At 34.5% G+C, this 18,624-nt stretch overlaps 1 protein-coding gene across 7 annotated transcripts in view; it reads right to left on the bottom strand.

Annotated features, from left to right (window-relative positions):
- The window catches only part of LOC106151524 (adenylate cyclase type 2-like), a 63,206-nt gene that overhangs the window by 4,470 nt on the left and 40,112 nt on the right, over positions 1 to 18,624 (bottom strand). For all 7 annotated transcript variants that reach the window (XM_087010500.1, XM_087010499.1, XM_087010501.1 and 4 more), the window contains 17 exons: positions 17,221 to 17,577; positions 16,529 to 16,678; positions 14,372 to 14,535; positions 13,808 to 13,919; positions 13,215 to 13,342; positions 12,746 to 12,904; positions 11,953 to 12,088; positions 11,433 to 11,588; positions 10,993 to 11,048; positions 3,720 to 3,887; positions 3,193 to 3,277; positions 2,900 to 3,034; positions 2,421 to 2,501; positions 1,837 to 2,012; positions 1,444 to 1,522; positions 634 to 792; positions 80 to 226 (listed from right to left, as the gene is read on the bottom strand). In XM_087010500.1, the coding sequence (XP_086866626.1) occupies positions 80 to 226; positions 634 to 792; positions 1,444 to 1,522; positions 1,837 to 2,012; positions 2,421 to 2,501; positions 2,900 to 3,034; positions 3,193 to 3,277; positions 3,720 to 3,887; positions 10,993 to 11,048; positions 11,433 to 11,588; positions 11,953 to 12,088; positions 12,746 to 12,904; positions 13,215 to 13,342; positions 13,808 to 13,919; positions 14,372 to 14,535; positions 16,529 to 16,678; positions 17,221 to 17,577 (2,448 nt within the window). The remainder of the gene's footprint in view (positions 1 to 79; positions 227 to 633; positions 793 to 1,443; positions 1,523 to 1,836; positions 2,013 to 2,420; positions 2,502 to 2,899; positions 3,035 to 3,192; positions 3,278 to 3,719; positions 3,888 to 10,992; positions 11,049 to 11,432; positions 11,589 to 11,952; positions 12,089 to 12,745; positions 12,905 to 13,214; positions 13,343 to 13,807; positions 13,920 to 14,371; positions 14,536 to 16,528; positions 16,679 to 17,220; positions 17,578 to 18,624) is intronic.

The following is an 18,624-nucleotide window of genomic DNA, read 5'->3' on the forward strand; positions in this document are numbered from 1 at the left end:
TAAACAGATACAGGGTTTGCCTTCCAGGGGGATAGGTCTGTACGTAAAAATCAAACAACGAGAGCATAATTCTACAAACCATGTCAAAGTCTGCTATGATCTCATTTAGGAGTCTCAGGCACTCCAGTCCATTCTTGTTCACATCATTCTGGTGGTAAAATTCCTTGAAATTTGGAATGGAAGCAAACATCACACACACTGAGCTGTAGGACTCATGGTACAGGCTCTGGAACAGCAATCAACAGAACTCTAAACTGGTAATATCCTTTGCCCACACGCACAAAATAATTGTTCAACAAAGTAGAAAATATATGCTAAGTATGAATTACACATACTGGAATATGTCTTCATGTTTTTCAGTCTTTCCTATTGGTAAATACAAACCATATTTTGTATCTTTCAAATAATCTAGGAGAAGCAGTCATACATTGATATAATGGGCAGACATTTGAAACCTGGAACATAGTCCATTCAATAAATCAATTTGTTTTTATGTAGGAGTAAAATTAGCAAATGACACTATCTAGCTGTCTTGTATATACTGACACTATCTTGTATATACTGGCCTCAATGAACTTTTATAATATCATTATTTAATCCTTTCTAAATGAATCCTGTCAGACCGAGCCTCACCAATGTTCTTTTGTCCGAGTTCAGAAAGTGAGTGGCCACGTGTGCTGGCAGAATGTTCTCCAGCAGGACTTTGGTCAGAGAGCCCATGGTCTCCACTTCCTCATGTTCAACCTTAAACTTGGTCTTCCACAGGAAATCTAACCTTGATGTGTGCTCCATCTATGGGTAAGAAATGAAATTAAAAATGATATATGTCCCAAGTAGGACCTTAGAATATATCTAAAGATGAAACCTAAAGGTGATCATAAACTGAGTTTATAAATAATAAATAAAATTTAAATAAAAGATTTAGAAATATAGAGCACTAACTATGAGATACATGTAGACTGTAGACTTACCTGTCTGTCTGAGATATGTAGAGTGATGCAGAGAACTATAAGATAGACAGTAGACTTACCTGTCTGTCTGATATATGTAGAGTGATGCAGAGAACTATAAGATAGATAGTAGACTTACCTGTCTGTCTGATATATGTAGAGTGATGCAGAGAACTATAAGACAGATAGTAGACTTACCTGTCTGTCTGATATATGTAGAGTGATGCAGAGAACTATAAGATAGATAGTATACTTACCTGTCTGTCTGATATATGTAGAGTAATGCAGAGAACTATAAGATAGATAGTATACTTACCTGTCTGTCTGATATATGTAGAGTGATGCAGAGAACTATAAGACAGATAGTAGACTTACCTGTCTGTCTGATATATGTAGAGTGATGCAGAGAACTATAAGGTAGATAGTAGACTTACCTGTCTGTCTGATATATGCAGAGTGATGCAGAGAACTATAAGATAGATAGTAGACTTACCTGTCTGTCTGATATATGTAGAGTAATGCAGAGAACTATAAGATAGATAGTAGACTTCACTCTGGTGCTGATGTGTGGTCTGGAAGTGACAGATAAACAAATGCATGGTTACTAAATTAAAATCCAATTAGCTTGTTTCTTATACACTTAAATCTGTAAAATCATAAATGTTAAACTTAAATTATGGTTCTACATATTGTATATTTTTTAAACTTCAGTGCTTCAAACGTAAATGCAGAGAGTGACAAGTAGACAGATGGACAGTAAACTGACGGACAGAATGACAATAAAATGAAGTAGACAGATAGACAGATGGACAAACAGAGAGACAGACGAGCAGATCAATAGAGGTCTAAAAAACAAAAAGATATGCAGTCAGACAGGCAAACTTACTCTTCCCCTAGAAGTCTGTGCAGATCATACATGTCAAAAACATCTGCCTTGGAGTAGTGCAACACTATACTGTAGATCACTATGCCAAGGAACATGAACAAAAACTTGAGGATGAAGTTCACTTGAAGAAACACTGTACAGGCAGTGAGGGCCATCATGGCTGTGAAGATGTAGTACTGAAAATATAACATTAGAATGTGTTAGGTGAGACAGTGGCTTTGGCAATCTGTAAATTTTCACTTCTTGCTATCAAGGATCCAACAGTGTGCAGTAAACAGCTTGTACTGGTATACACAAGATTAATCAGAAGTCAAACCATAATGCCATCCTCTTTTTTAAATTTCTCTCTTTCTCTCTTTTCTTTTAGCCTTTGAATTATTTTTGCCAGCAGGTGAAATAGGACTAATACTGCTAACGAGCAAACCAGTAGATCCTAAATAAATCTTACATATCTAAGAACTATTAGATCTATATGATACAGAAAATAATCAATTTGACAATCTTACCACCAATGTCTCAAACTAAGGTTAAAGGGAGCACTGAATGTTGACAAAGTCACCTTACTACATGTACAATGTACTTACTGGAGCAAAATCACAGTGTGTGGAGCCAGGATCTCCTGTGATGTTGAATACATTGGTGTGGAGATCAGAACGACAGTCACTCTGAAACCATAGGTATATTGTAAGAGGAAAAAATTGAGCAGGAAACTGTCTAAACTGCATCCACACTTTAACTATGATTATAATAATGGATCCATAAAATTTGATCAAAATCCATTTTTATGAAAATCTCCTCCAACAATCTGTCTCCCAGAATCTACTTTTTATATCTTGTATTAATATGGGACAAGTGTGCTCTCAACAATCTCCAGTGCATGTGGAAAAAGTGAAAGGGGAGTAGACTTGTGTTTTGTGATGTACATTGTGATGCTTGCGATAAGTAATGTATTTTATACATTCACACCACGAAATCGCAATTCAAGTTGTGAGTACAGTGCTTGCAGTAACAAACCAGTAGCTCAAGACCACAGCAATATCTTTTCTAAGGCCTGAGTACTTACCACAGTCACCACAGCCAACGTCATCAGTGTGGACAATATGGCCGCTGTCATTAGTAGCCTGACCCATACGCTGACTGTTACCAGAGCAGAGATCTTCAGTAGAAATGGTGGCACCCTTGACCTCAGTTTTTGATCCTAGATTAAAATAAACAAAAAAAAAATTGCCTTTTTACTGATTTATATTCAGTCAAAGTAGACTAGTAGTTTTAAAACCAGTTTTAAATCTATATTATTTTATATAGTTTTTTTAAACCAAACCCTTGCTATTCTTTAATTTGTCTCGGCATACTTACCCCTAGTGACTCAGCTACAGTGCCACACAGTAGTATAATAAATAGGACAAGCCCCACCCCATAGCCAATATACAGTGCTTCATACCTGTAACAGAGTTTGTTTTGTATCATATCATATCATATCATATCATATCATATCATATCATATCATATCATGATACATTGTATTGTATTTATTGCACTGTATCAAGATCTGTAATCAGATTCAAGTGAAATCTTTTAATTAAAATTGAAACTTAAAGTATTTTCTGAACTATCTATGTTTTCTTTTTGATAAAATTGCTTTTCCACTCTTAAACTGTTTATAACCTGAAATGGCATCTTTTAAAAGTGATTAATAATATGCAATTATTTCTTAATTTAATTATTTTGAAGACATTATTTTCTACCATTAATTTCTTTATCTATTGCAATAATTCAAGCATCTTAATTCTTAAATTAAACTCACCTAAATTAGTTAAGCAGGTGAAAAATACCAGTAACTTAAAGTAAAATCATATCTTTGTGAACAGTCAGTGAAAATTTACCTAGGCAAAAGCAGAAACTGTACAACTCCCATACAGACAAAGATGGCAGCCGTGCAGGTAACATAGTACTTGAATGAGCCGTCTGCCTGTCTGTTGTAATCTAGCTCCAACTGGTTTCTTTGGAATGTAAGAAGAAAGGCATTCATGTCTTCTGACCTGAACCAACGTCTGAAGTAAAAGAAAACAAGGCAGCAAAGCTGTCAAATGTACAGACAAAAAACAGAAAATAAAGATGCAAAATAGGTCATTTTGTCAATTTTGATGCAATAATAAATAATGCTTATAATAGCACTGTCAGTCAACACTGAATTTTAATCATGCTCAACAGGTAAAATGGTCAATAACATGAGCGGACCCAGAGATATTTTCTGACAGTATTCCAAAGTATCTATTTTGATCCATCCTCCATTTTGATGGTCTTCCAACAGAAGAAAAAATAGATACCAGGCAATATAAACTTAATAACCTGACTGTCTTCCGGAAGTCCCAGAAGATGGTCTCAATCTACCCTTTCAATAAGATTACAGTTTCAGGACCATGAGAGTTCAAATTCACATGATGTAAGTCTCAATATTTGAAAAATGATGACAGTGCTTAAAATAATATTACATAAGTAACATAATGTTTAAAGACATAAAAAACAATACAACTGCTTATGTGGAAAAACAGAAATGTCAGAGTCTCAGGCGGATGAGAGTTTAAAGTCACAAATGCAAGTGTTTGAGAAAAAATTATAAAGGAAAACAACAAAACTAGAAAAGCACTCCGAGAGTGCAGACCTCTGCCAAGGTAGCAATTGTTGATTATTATTGATTTTTGTCCTCTTTGGCCCACTTCTGACAGTTCCTGAAAATTTCAGCAAAATCGGTCCATAACTTTTTGAGTTATGTTGATGACAAACAGGGGTGAAAATATAACCTCCTTGGCAGAGGTAAATATAATTCCAATGAAGCTGCTATTCAAACTTTTAATCTTTCAGTTTGATATATATATATATATATATATATATATATATATATATATATATATACTTATTTGCAATATTAAACAAAATTTACCTGCATAATTATCACTGCTTCCTTATTATTAATCTAGCAGAGAGCTTAACCTATGGGAGTTTACAGGGAAATATCAACAAGTGTGCTTTATGTAATCTCAAATCACAAGTGTGCTTTATGTAGCCTATCAATTAGGCAAATTACTTTATAACTGAAATTAGCGAAGTGATACCCAAGGGAAATTTATAGACTGACCCTCTCAAAGGTCTTTCAGGCCCATAAGTCACAACTTAAGAAGAGCACAAAACAATAATGCACAAAATAGGAGACTACCACTTCTGATGCAATAATACATTATGTTTAACTGCACAGTCAATATCAAATTTTAATTTTGCACAACAGGTAACACCGATGAGAGTAAAAGCATAAGGCTTCAGGCCCATCAGAGTTCAAGTTTATACTTAGAAAGTGCCAGAATGAGAAAAATGAAATTTCACACAAAATTGCATTAAATTCAATAATAAATGATAACCCAATTGACCTGGCTTTCTAATTTGAACTGCATGCCAATCCTAAAAATCATACTCTTAAGTTAAATATAATAATAAATAACACAGTTTTCTTTTCATAATGTTTGCAGTAGCAGTGCAAAAAGATTATTGTCAATTTTGATGTAACATTACATAATAAATTATAGAATAATTATCACCAATTTTTGATTATTGACTATAAATAGCATGAACATGTAGAAAATTTGATTACCATCCAGCTTCATGTCCATGGGAGCTCCGAGTCCCACAATGAATATGCAAAAAAGATAATGAATATTTAACTAAAATGAATAACTTCCAGAAAAAGAAGCCCATTAGACTGCTTTTCCAACTTGGGCTGCATTTTAGTCCTGTGTTTCTTTTTTGAAAGTTTGACAATCATAACGAACCCGTTTTCCCATCATGGTCATCATGGCAGATGTGGATGATTGAATCTGACAAACTGCAATGATATGAGTTTATTTCCGTTTTGGACACTTGATTACACAATACATGATAACAAGTTTACCATCATTTTTACATAATCAACTATCAAAGTTGTAAAGATGCAGGAAATATCAAACACACACTTTTACGTATCTTATTAGTTCAATAATGAGACTGTTAACATGCCTAAGAATTGAATCTGAGGAAATTTGAAAAAACAGTACAACTTCTAAAATAATGGCCCGATAACACTGATTTTCGAACTCAACCTGCATTTTTGTAAGATTGACCACTCCTGTGAGTATAATGACAATTGGCTAAGCTGTTTTTCTTATATTGTGTTATTAATGTTGCATATATGTTGAAAAAAGTGAAAAAACAGCATAAAAAAATTAAAAGAAAATGTAAAATAAAACATAACAAAAAATACCAATAAAGCTGCTATTCAAACTTTTAATCTAGCTGTACAATTACTAACATGATATGAATAACCCTATTGAGTTTGAGAATAATAAGGCACTGTTATTCATCTTTAGCATTAATGTAAGCGTTACACAAATTTTTTTTTGTAAACTTATTTTCCATATTAAATAACATTTACCTGCATAATAATCATCGATTCCTAATTATGTGACACAGTTAAGAAAGCTAAACCGATGGGACTTTACAATGAAATCTCAATGTGTGTTTATGTAATCTCATTTAATACCCACTTGAAAATTAATTAAGCAAATTATTTTATAACCCTGAAATAACTTGAAAATCAATTAAGCAAATTATTTTATAACCCTGAATTAACTGCCTACTATCCATATACATTTATTGCACCAAATAGCACTGTACTGCATTGCTTTCAAAACAGAAAACAATTACGATGGTTTTCCAACACAAGCTGCACTTCACTCTTTTCAGTAAGGTTGATTATCATAAGTAACATGGTTTTCCCTTAATCGCTATCCTGGCAGCAGTGTCCAAAATAGGGTTTTCTTTAACTTTCATGCAATATAACATAATACTTAACAGCATAATGACCATCAAATTTTTTATAAAAAAATAAAAGTATCATGGATATTCAGAAAATGTGATATGGAAAGGTCTCCAAGGACATGGAAGTTAGGGTCACACTTTCAAAATGCCAAAATGTTAACAAGAGATAACTGTACTGAAATGATTTTCTTTCCATTTTCAACACCTTTTTTACATAAAACCATCATCAATTAACTGTCATTTTTAAATGATCAACTAGGAAAATTGTTGACATAGGAAAAATATCAATAGAACAATTTATAATGTCCAATTAGCTCCATTTGGAGATTCTGAACATAGTGAATGATTGAATCTGACGAACTGCAATGATGAGTTCCTTTCCATTTTTGATACTTTATTACACAATGCAGGATAATAGGTTTACCGTCATTTTTATATAATCAACTAACAATATTGTTAAGAAGCAGAAAATGTTAAAACAACACTTTAACATATCCAATTAGTACCATTATGAGACTGTTAACATGCTTAAGAATTAAATCTGAAGAAAAACCACTTATATACAAAAAGGCTAATAACTTCATCAAAACTTAACTGATCAAGCTTATTTTCAAACTTGATCTGTATACTGGTCAGATTGATCACTCCTGTGAGTTGCAAGACAAAAGGCTGATTGGTTTTCCTTAAAATGCGTTATCAGTGTTGCATGTATGCTGAATAAAGGGAAAAAAACAGCATTACTTTTGTAAAAATAGTCCAATCATGCCAATTTTCAAACTTGACCTGCGTATAATAAATATTCACCAGTTCTGTAAATTTCAATCCAAGGAAAGGAAAAACATTTTTACACTTATCATGTTATCGGTGTTATAAAAGTGCTGAAAAAATTGAAAAAAAAAACAGGATAACTTCCATAAAAATTGCCCGATCTTGCTGATTTTCAAACTTGACCTGCGTATTATGAATATTCATTAGTTCTGTAAGTTTCAAGCCAAATGAAAAAACAGTTTTCCACTTATTGTGTTATCAGTGCTGCATATATGCTGAAAAAAGTGAAAAAACAGCATAAATTCCCTAACAATAATCGAATCATGCTGATTTTCGAACTTGACTTGCGTATTATGAATATTTATCAGTTCTACAAGTTTCAAGCCAAAAGGTAAATTGGTTTTCCACTTATGGTGTTATCGGTGCTGCATATATGCTGAAAAATAGTGAAAAAACAGCATAAATTCCCTAAAAATGACCCAATCATGCTGATTTTCGAACTTGACCTGTGTATTATGAATATTAATCAGTTTTGTAAGTTTCAAGCCAAAAGGTAGGATGGTTTTCCACTTATCGTGTTATCGGGGTTGCATATATGCTGAAAAAAGTGAAAAACCAGCATAAATTCCCTAAAAATGACCCGATCATGCTGATTTTCGAACTTGACCTGCGTATTATGAATATTCATCAGTTCTGTAACTTTCAAGCCAAAAGGTAAAATGGTTTTTCACTTATCGTGTTATCGGTGCTGCATATATGCTGAAAAAAGTGAAAAAACAGCATAAATTCCCTAAAAGTGACCCGATCATGCTGATTTTCGAACTTGACCTGCGTATTATGAATATTCATCAGTTCTGTAAGTTTCATACCAAAAGAAACAAGGCAGCAAAGCTGTCAAATGTACAGACAAAGAACAGAAAATAAAGATGCAAATAAGTGAAAAATTAAATTTTCACAAAAAACTGTTAAATTGCCAGAAAAATTTCCCAAACAGACTGCGTTGCCTATTGAAGCTGTATGTTAGACCCATGTTTCTTTCCTATAAGTTTGAGAACAGTAAGTGACATGATTTCCCTTAAATGGTCATCATAGGAGCAGTGCCCAAAATAGGGGTTTCTTCAAATTTTGATGCAACATTACATAATGTTTAACAGCATAATGACAATCAAATGTTATTAATAAAATATTAGTAACATGGACATTCAGAAAATGTGACAAGCAAAAGTCTTCAAGATCATGGAACTTTAAAGTCACACCTTGAAAATGCCAATATGTGAAAAATTAAATTTTCACAAAAAACTGTTTAACTGCCAAAAAAAAAAAAAAAAAAAAAAAAAAAAAAAAAAAAAAAAAAAAAAAAAAAAACAAACAGACTGCATGGCCTACTGAAGCTGTATTTTAGTCCCATGTTTCTATCCTGTAAGTTTAAGAACAGTAAGTGACATGATTTTCCTTAAATGGTCATCATGGAAGCAGTGCCCAAAATGGGGGTTTCTTCAAATTTTGATGCAATATTACATAATGTTTAACAGCTTAATGACCATCAATTTTTAATTATAAAATATTTGTATCACAGATATTCAGAAAATGTGACTAGCAAAGGTCTTCAGGCCCATGGAACTTCAAAGTCACGCCTTGATAATGCCAAAATGTAAACAAGACAGCACTGTTCTGAAATGGGTTTATTTCAATTTTTAACACTTTTTTAACATAAAACAAAATAAACATTTTACTGCCATTTTTATATGTCCAACTAAGAAAATTGATGAGATGGGAAAAGTATCAATAGAACAGTGTTAAATGTCCAATTTCCTCCATTCTGAGATTCTGAACATAGTGGATGATTGAATATGACAAACTGCAATGATATGAGTTTATTTCCATTTTTGACACTTTATTACACAATACATGATAACAAGTTTACCATGTTTTTTACATAATCAACTAACAATGTTGTAAAGATGCAGGAAATATCAAACAAACACTTTTAGGCATCTTATTAGTTAAATAATGAGACTGTTAACATGCCTAATAATTGAATCTGAGGAAATGTGAAAAAACAGTATAACTTCTTAAGTAATGGCCCGATTATGCTTATTTTCGAACTCAACCTGTGTTTTAGTAAGATTGACCACTCCTGTGAGTATAATTACAATTGGCCAATCCGTTTTTCTTATATTGTGTTATCAGTGTTGCATTTATATTGAAAATAGTGAAAAAACAGCATAAATTACCTAAAAGTGACCCGATCATGCTGATTTTCGAACTTGACCTGCGTATTATGAATATTCATCAGTTCTGTAAGTTTCAAGTCAAAAGGTAAAATGGTTTTCCACTTATCGTGTTATCGGTGCTGCATATATGCTGAAAAAAGTGAAAAAACAGCATAAATTCCCTAAAAGTGACCCGATCATGCTGATTTTCGAACTTGACCTGCGTATTATGAATATTCATCAGTTCTGTAAGTTTCAAGTCAAAAGGTAAAATTGTTTTCCACTAATTGTGTTATCGGTGCTGCATATATGCTGAAAAAAGTGAAAAAACAGCATAAATTCCCTAAAAGTGACCCGATCATGCTGATTTTCGAACTTGACCTGCGTATTATGAATATTCATCAGTTCTGCAAGTTTCAAGTCAAAAGGTAAAATGGTTTTCCACTTATCGTGTTATCGGTAAAAGTGCACGGCGACGGCGATGGCGACGACGGCGACGACGGCGACGACAGCGACGACGGCGACGGCGACGACAGACGCAGATGATGGCTATATGTACAGACACATCTGTGTCTGTACATAAAAACAGTTTTCCATTTATCGTGTTATCGGTAAAAGTGCACGGCGACGGCGACGACGGCGACGACGGCGACGACGGCGACGACAGACGCAGATGATGGCTATATGTACAGACACATCTGTGTCTGTACATAAAAATTCAATTAATTAAAAAATTTACAACAATCTGATCGAAACCAGCCAATTTCACAATTTAACTACTTAATCAGTTGGTATTAACCTGGGAAGAATGAACTTGAAGTGCCTTAACACTAACTAATTAAAATTATCGGGTATACCAATATCTATTTAAGTCTCTAATACATTTAAACTGTCACATTTGGTGATCATTTGGAGAACAAATTTTTGCCCACTCGCACTCTCTTTAAAGTTGGGGCTTTGACAATATTTGCTAGTCAACATAAAATTCATACATCAGGGTCAATGGACTTTAAATATTTAAGCCTTTTCTTTTGTTGCAGCATTTTCTTTCATTACAGTGAGCCAAATTTCATTCTCCAATTAAACAATTTCAAGCCTAGCTGGTGTATAACAGGCCCATAGCCAGCAATTTCAAAAGGGTGGTTCTTTTTCTGAAAAAGTGGACCTTTTTCTCTAAAAACTTCATGAACCTAGATCAAATTTTACCCAGAGTGGACCTTTTCCCACCAAAAGGGGCGGTTCTTTCGAACCCCCCGAACCCCCCCTGGCTACGGGCCTGTATAAGGAGCTATACATGCAGTGTGATCAAATGCATGATGTATCAAATCACCTTGGATCTCCAGAACAAGAGAGTGGGTTCATGTTTCCTTCCATCATGGCTAAACTCTGAAAATGGAAAACACATATTATATATGCATACTAAAATTGTACAATGTTATAATTATTTAAATGAAATACCCCTGAACTGCTATCATTCATATCGGTCTTTTAATTTTTGTTACGTATCAAATCAATTTAGACTTTTCAAGCATCTTGTCAATTTTGTTCATGGTCCCTCACATTGGCCAATGTAATATTTAGGTAGTTCAAAACAATGAAAAATTTTGATCCATTTATTCCATATTTTTGTCTTGTCTATTTCATATCTATTTCCATTTTCTAATATTTACCAGATCAACATCAATAAAAAGTTTGCCCTTTTTCACGTACTGTATTTTGTATAACTGGTTGTTCAAATGAAGAATAATTACAAGAAGAAACACTGCTTACTGTTTCACCAATATTTTTTGCCATAGAAAATTCAATAAGATTAGCAAAGGGTTTATCTGCCCCCCAGGAATCCAGGAACTTGGACATCCTGGTGGAGGCCCTCATAGTGGCCTCTATACCATGACCTGTGGTCGGACTGGTCATTTGACTCTCAGCCTAAAAATAATACAAGATACTATTGTTACAGTAATTTTTTAACTTACTTTAATTATCTTAACTTAATGAGTACTAGGAAGGATGTTGTCCAGGCAGTTCCTTTCATTTGGTCCTACTAGAATGTATTAGCAAAACAAATTTTGGAATACTCAATGTGAGAATATTGTATGCCCTCCTGCAACCTTAATACATGTACAGTGTACACTTAGTTCATGAACATTCTCTTTTAAAATCACAAGTCTGAACACGTACCATCTGGACCTTCTCGAACAATAAACAATTGACTGTGTCACACATTATCATAACTTGGGATTTTACACATTTCCAGGGTTTTGCAATCATACAGATCTTCCAAACCACTTACATTAGTTGGTGGAATAATAAGATAAGTTTCGACATCTCTTTCTCGTATAAATTCATCTCTCTCATGGCCATGTCCAGGCTCTACCCCAAACTCTGTGCTCAGATGCAATAGTGTATACTTTGATATGTGAACTCTCCTGTAAAGTATCATTTTATGGCATTTGAACAAGAATTCTTGACCACATTAAAGTTGAAATAGTAACTGGCAAAAAAAAGCTGAATGCTTCTTCATTTTTTAAAAATTAATTCAGTTATTCATTTCTTGCTTTCATATTTTTCTTTTGCTACACACATTTATTGCCACTGGTGGAGTTATGACAGTTTTACTCAGAATTTTAGAATGGTTATACAAGCTGCATGTAACAATTAAACATTGGTCAAAACATCAAGTGCTTAGCCTGAAATATTTGCTAAGGGGCCATACACGAAGTAAATGTGCTTAAGGACCATTCCAACAGATATTTGGATCGATCTATCTCCCTGGGGAGTCTCACTAAATTGCTATCAAACTAACTGGCTTAAATGTTTGTCACGCCTAGTAAAACTGTTAGGGGGTAATTATCTTTACCCCTAGCTAATTCGGTAAGCGTGACAGACATTTAAGCCTCTTGAGCTGATAGCAATTTAGTGTGAACCTCCAGAGAGTTAGGTCAATCCAGATGGATCGATCTAAGTATGGGAACCAAGTCTTAGTGTCTCTTATAGTTGAAACAATTCATTTTAGTCATTCTTTAATATTGCTACAAACAACTAGATTGTCTATATATACTCTTCATAGCAGTATCCATCCTCACCCTGGCACGCCTCCCTGCTCCATGTGATTGGCCAATGTGACGTCATCTGACCAGACGTCGTACTGCCACTTCCGCAGTCCCAGTACTCCACATAACACATTCCCAGTGTGGATGCCTATCCTCATGTCAACATTGACACCTGTGGCTTCTCTCACCTGTCTGCATTAAAAGTATAGTAGATTCTAATGAAAAGCATTAATATATCTTTATGACTATTTATAAGACTATCAGCTGGGGAAAAAGCACATGAACTGATCAAAATGCAATTTGAGAACTGATTTTTTAAAACCCTGAATTACATGTAAGATCTGAAGTGTGCCATGCAGCTACATGTACTTCATTTTCAAATCTCTTTTATTGATTGAGGCACCCCTTATAAGTGGAGGAACACAGTGCATTACGTATATATGAAAATGAAGAAGATGCATGTATTACCCCAATTCTCCAAGAAACTCAAGCTAGGATATACCTGATAGCCTCTATCATTTTCAGCCCCATTTTAACACAGTTGTTGGCATGGTTAGGTCTTGATATGGGTAACCCAGAGACACAGTAATAACAGTCACCCAGGATCTTTATACGCATGCAGTCATTTTCCTGAAAATATAATAATAACTGTAACTCTGAGTAATTTGTATGTTTTAATCAATACTGTAACAGTGAATTTTTGATTCATGCAATGTACTGTCATGTCTGTTGTATTGGCACTGGCCTCATGTACATCACTGAACATAGGCTTTGTTGTTAAGTAACTTCTGAGCTACCAAAATCTTGATATCTTAACTACCACAATTACCCGATGGTGAAATTATGAATTTTACAGATACTATATTTTTTAAAACATAATTTTTTATAATAAGAGCATTTCTATTGAGTGGTAGCAAAAACACTGAAAAGTGGGCTACCTTACAGTTCTATTTGTGCATTTAAAACACAACAAATGCTATATAGAAATATAATTATTATGGTTCTAAAAAAGGAAAAGTATATGAAAGAGTGATAATTTTTGCCCATAGAAAAGATGGAATCATTATTGAACACTCTTCATCATTAAGTATATACCTGAGCTAGTTTGTCAAATCTCCCAAAGAGTTCATTGAGGACCTTGACAAGTTGAGCGGCAGTGCACTCAGATGCCAGAGGCGTAAAATTCACAATATCTGAAAATAAAATGCTGAAAACAAAAATATGAAATTTTATTATTACAAGTCAGAGTAACATATGGTGGTAAAGTCAGAAAAAATACCAGTATTAAATTTCCACATTTTGTTTTTTTCTCTTATATATTCAATTCCTTTCCTTAACTACTGATTAATCTATGACCAGGAAAAGTTTCACTGAGACTTGTTAGTTTGTGTTAAATATAAAAAAATACATAAAATAAAGTAGTAGCAATTTTCAGTTTCTTGGAAGAATCCTTCAATATGTTCCACATGCACAAAAATTAAATTCGAATCAAATTAACTCTTGTTAATAAGTTTTGAGGCATATCAGCAAATAAAACAAAATAAATTAAAAAATTCAAATGAAAACAAACATAAAAATTTTATTACTTAAAACAAAAACTTCAATCATAATGAGCAACTAAACAAAAAACCAACACTTAGGCATTAATGACCCCTGTACCTGACGTTAATATGGCCTTTGACGTATAAGTCATGAAATCTGGTGGAAGAGGCCCTTTTACAAGATCTATTGTGATCAACTGTAGAAGTGCGTATTTTCCTGATCATTTCATTTTTCATTTCTACTGCCAGGTGAGCTGGTATGACACTCAGTAATAACTTTTCCTGCAACAATAATGATAATAACATGAACAAGATTATGGCAATATCATTATACTTCCGTGACATATTTGTCTAAAAGGAAAAATAATGAAGGCCTGTTAATAGCTAGCATTTTCATCAGTAAATGTCACTGAGATAATTAAAAGGAGTGTATTTTGGAAAATTTCTGAAACTTTGGAAAATGGAATGTTATATCATTTCCTCACCATATCCATCCTTCAAATAGAAATATTCACAGATAAAAACAATAAGTTGTATACTGTAGAACATTAAAATTATCAACCAAACTTTCATCATTGACTACTTATATTCCTAAATTAGTTCATGGATATCCTTCATAGTTTTTGTAATCTTTTTTAACCCTTTATGTCACAATACTTTCTAAATACCGTTTCTTTGGAAACTGACAGAGTATCTGCCACCTGGAAACTTTCCCTTGCTGTTAAAAAGGAGAAACAGACAGGTTACTGAAATAAATCCCAATATATTTCTCATGCCACAGAGTAAACTGAATTCCACCACCACAAAGTTAAAAAAATATTCAGTTACAATATATTTATGCCCAATATCATCTGTTGCCTCCACCATAATGTAGATCACAACCAATGCAATCAATGTCTTCTCAATCGCAATGTGGCTATCTCCTCTACCACAATCACATCCTTCAACCAAAGCAACTTCACTTCCTCCCATGCAATATATTCTGTGCATTCTGTACCTGACATTCTGGTGTGTTTGAACAAAAAGATCATGAAACTTTGATGTAATAGGAGCCTTCATCTCCATTTTCATCTTGAAGTCCTCACGGAGCAGGCTTGCCAGACTTCTAGGCAGGCAGCTAACTAAGATCCTCTCCTGTAAATCACAACCACAGGGGGCCAGTGTAATGCAAGAAAATACTGGAGTATTTGTGTGAGTGTTTTCCCTGTGTGTAGATATTAAGCATTATGCTTAAAATGTTTGTGAATCAATGAGAGAGAGAGAGAGAGAGAGAGAGAGAGATCCAGAAGCTTTGGCTGCTTTAGGCCTTTTTTGGTCTTTAACTTTTGAGTGCATATCTACCAAATACCAAAATATCAAAGACAGCATTTTGAGGTTAACCACCTAAAAATGAATATTTGATGGAAGCAATCATAAAGCCAAGATTCCAATGGGAGTTTCACATTGCTTCACACATTTGACCCTGCTCCCTGTAATCATGTAAGGAAGATGCTCTCAGATTTGATCAGCTTGCCTTCATGGTGCATTTTAGCTTCAACCTCCTAATTTCTGAACAAATTAAATAACCTGGCAATTCTAGGGTTAAACAATTCCTGGGAGTACTATGAAAGTTAAAGGAATCACTGACATTTAGTGATATAAACAAATCAGTGTAAAATAAAATCAGGATCACATGGGAACATCCGATAGCAGCAACAGCTCTGTACAATGTAATGTATTGTATAAAGAGAAACATACATACATCTGATAAGTTCCCAGATATCAAAACAGGCTCCATTTCATACAAATGACATTTGCCCTGCATATGGGACTGTGACGTACTTTTATTTAACTCATTAAGGGCTAAGGGCTTCTACAGGTTTAACATAAATCAACAGTCAAATCATAGATCACGATAAATCACTTCCTTCTACATATAAACATCCTGTTTTTGCATGAAAGAGAAAAAAACATAAATAAAGAAAAAAAAATGTAGTTTCTTCAGTACAGTGTCTACATGTAAGCATTGGCCTTCCCACCATGATGCCGCACATGGTGGCGCTGCCCCACACCCTGCTGTAGGTGGTGTTGAACAAACCTGCTGCTCATGTTTAATAATCCAGCTCAAAATAAACTGCCAGACGTGCACATGTAACCCCCCTCCCCATCAAGACTGTGGTGTACATATATTCTCCTCTTACATCACAGACATCTTGCACAAATATCCCTCACAACCTCCAATGATGGTACCCCCCCTCCCCCCACCAGCCTCCCCTGGTATAGCTATTATACAAACCTGCTGTTCTCTTTCATGCTCCAACTTGATGCGTGCCTCTATACAGTTGCGTGTGTCCAGGAATGTCCTGCGATGGGCAATCTCGGTCAGGTACTTGTGGTACATGCCCACCATATTGGCACACAAAAATATCACACTGTTTGCAAGCAACTGGAAGGTAGTGAATATAAAATACATTTGTTACTATTATTTCAACTCACAGTGGCATATCTGAGTATGGCATATAAGGCATGTGCCTTGGGTGCCATTTGAAGGGGATAGCACTGTGAGAATTTCATGGTAAAATTATCGGAATTTATTTTCCAATATAGGTGTGTAATGTTTAGTATAATTATTTTACAAAGTCTTATTTTATTGTCTCTTACATGTATTGACTGTTTGTTTTTAAACTTATAATGACTGATCCCAGTTTATTTAAATAATTTCATTTTCTGGAAATATATAAATTTTTTGTTGAGAGTTAGGTTACACAGTATATTAGGCTGAATGCCAGTTAATTTTTTTCCATGGACAGGAAAAACCTTTTAACTTACGGCTGAAAGAAAAATTGCGTCTGACTAAACATTTAGATATGGTATTTAGGTGTGGTGTTGAGATTTATTGACAAAGAAGAGAAAAAAACATGGCTCGAAAAAGGCCCAAAAGATAGCATGCAGATTTGCCTTAATTGCAGCCATTTTAACAACACCTACCTGGTACTCCAAATAGTCTCTGAATCTCTGAGCAAAACCCCAGGCTATGCATATCTGTGACAAACCTGTAGCTGTCCCAAGGCAGATGGCCCACCGCTGTGACAGCGGCAACATTGTATAAGTCACAATTATTATGTAATATATCACAGGTACATCGTCCATACAATTCCTGGCATCACTGAACCCAACATAAACATATGTGCCTGTCAGGAGAATCAGCCACACAAATAACGTCACTGGGACTGTGAACTTCTGGAATATTCTTTCGAAGCAGATGAGAACCAACATGATGAGGACTAGGATAGTGCCACTGAAGGTGACTGCAAGCTGGACTGTGGAGTTAGGGTGGTCGGCATGCTGGAATGTAGAGAAATTAGATCTTATGTTTTAAAAATATATAGAAACCTGGTAGAGGTGACTGGGGTTCTGAAACATGTATAGAAACTATGGTGTGGATGAATTAGCCCTTTCTGAGGTCCCTTCATATCATATGCTACAGCTCTATCCCTAGTTTTCTTCACCTTGCATAGGGTGGTTATATCTTTTAGTTAAAGACATCAAAAATGTCTAGAATCCCTTTCAAAAAAATTCCAGAAACTTTAGAAATCAACAGCGTTAGTTCAACAGCTTAGTAATAAACCATTATTAAATATGATAGGTTTTCTACACAGTGGCAGTGAAAACTTATGAGTATTGTTAGATCTGGTCATTGGGTTGATGGCCTTCCTTAGCTAACTGAACTATTCAGGGGCGTAACCAGACCCTTAAAAATTGTACACACAGATTTTTAAAATTCCCAGCAAAATGTAGACTAACACAAGAGATGAAGGACAGCGTAATTACAGCATATGTACAACACATCGCAGCTTAATTTCCATTAATAATAAAATCATCATTCAGTCAGAAATATTCTCGCAATTTAAAAAGTATCAATATTCTTATTACCCAGAACGGTATATTTATTTAAAAGGAGGCTAGCTTTGCATATGTAGAACCACCTTCGAATATATAATCCTGGATCCACCTCTGAGTTGAACTAACATACGGTTTCATTCACCTTACATGTGGATGCATGGCTCCCCAAAACAACCAATTGTACGACACGATAGAGCTCTGATACATCTAAGTTTAATTATTTGTTCGTAAAAATTGCCCATGTCACCCTGTTAGTTTGGAGGGGTAAGCTGGGTCAAGTCCGTGTCAAAATTCTTTGAAGTTTTGCACGAAAAATTCTTCCTTTGTTTCTCTAGCTCCTTCTTAAACCTGGTGTCCAGATTTTATCTAGTGCCCCCAGGGTTGCAGGAGCTGCTCTTTGAAAATAACACTCAGGCAGATTTTTACCTGAGATAAATATCGCCAGATATTCTCAAGAAAGAGGGTACAGAAGAGTTGAAGGCCACTGAA

The sequence above is a fragment of the Lingula anatina genome, chromosome 4 (assembly GCF_051362555.1).
Source record: "Lingula anatina isolate TDL-2025a chromosome 4, LinAna3.0, whole genome shotgun sequence".
Classification (NCBI taxonomy): Eukaryota; Metazoa; Brachiopoda; class Lingulata; order Lingulida; family Lingulidae; genus Lingula; species Lingula anatina.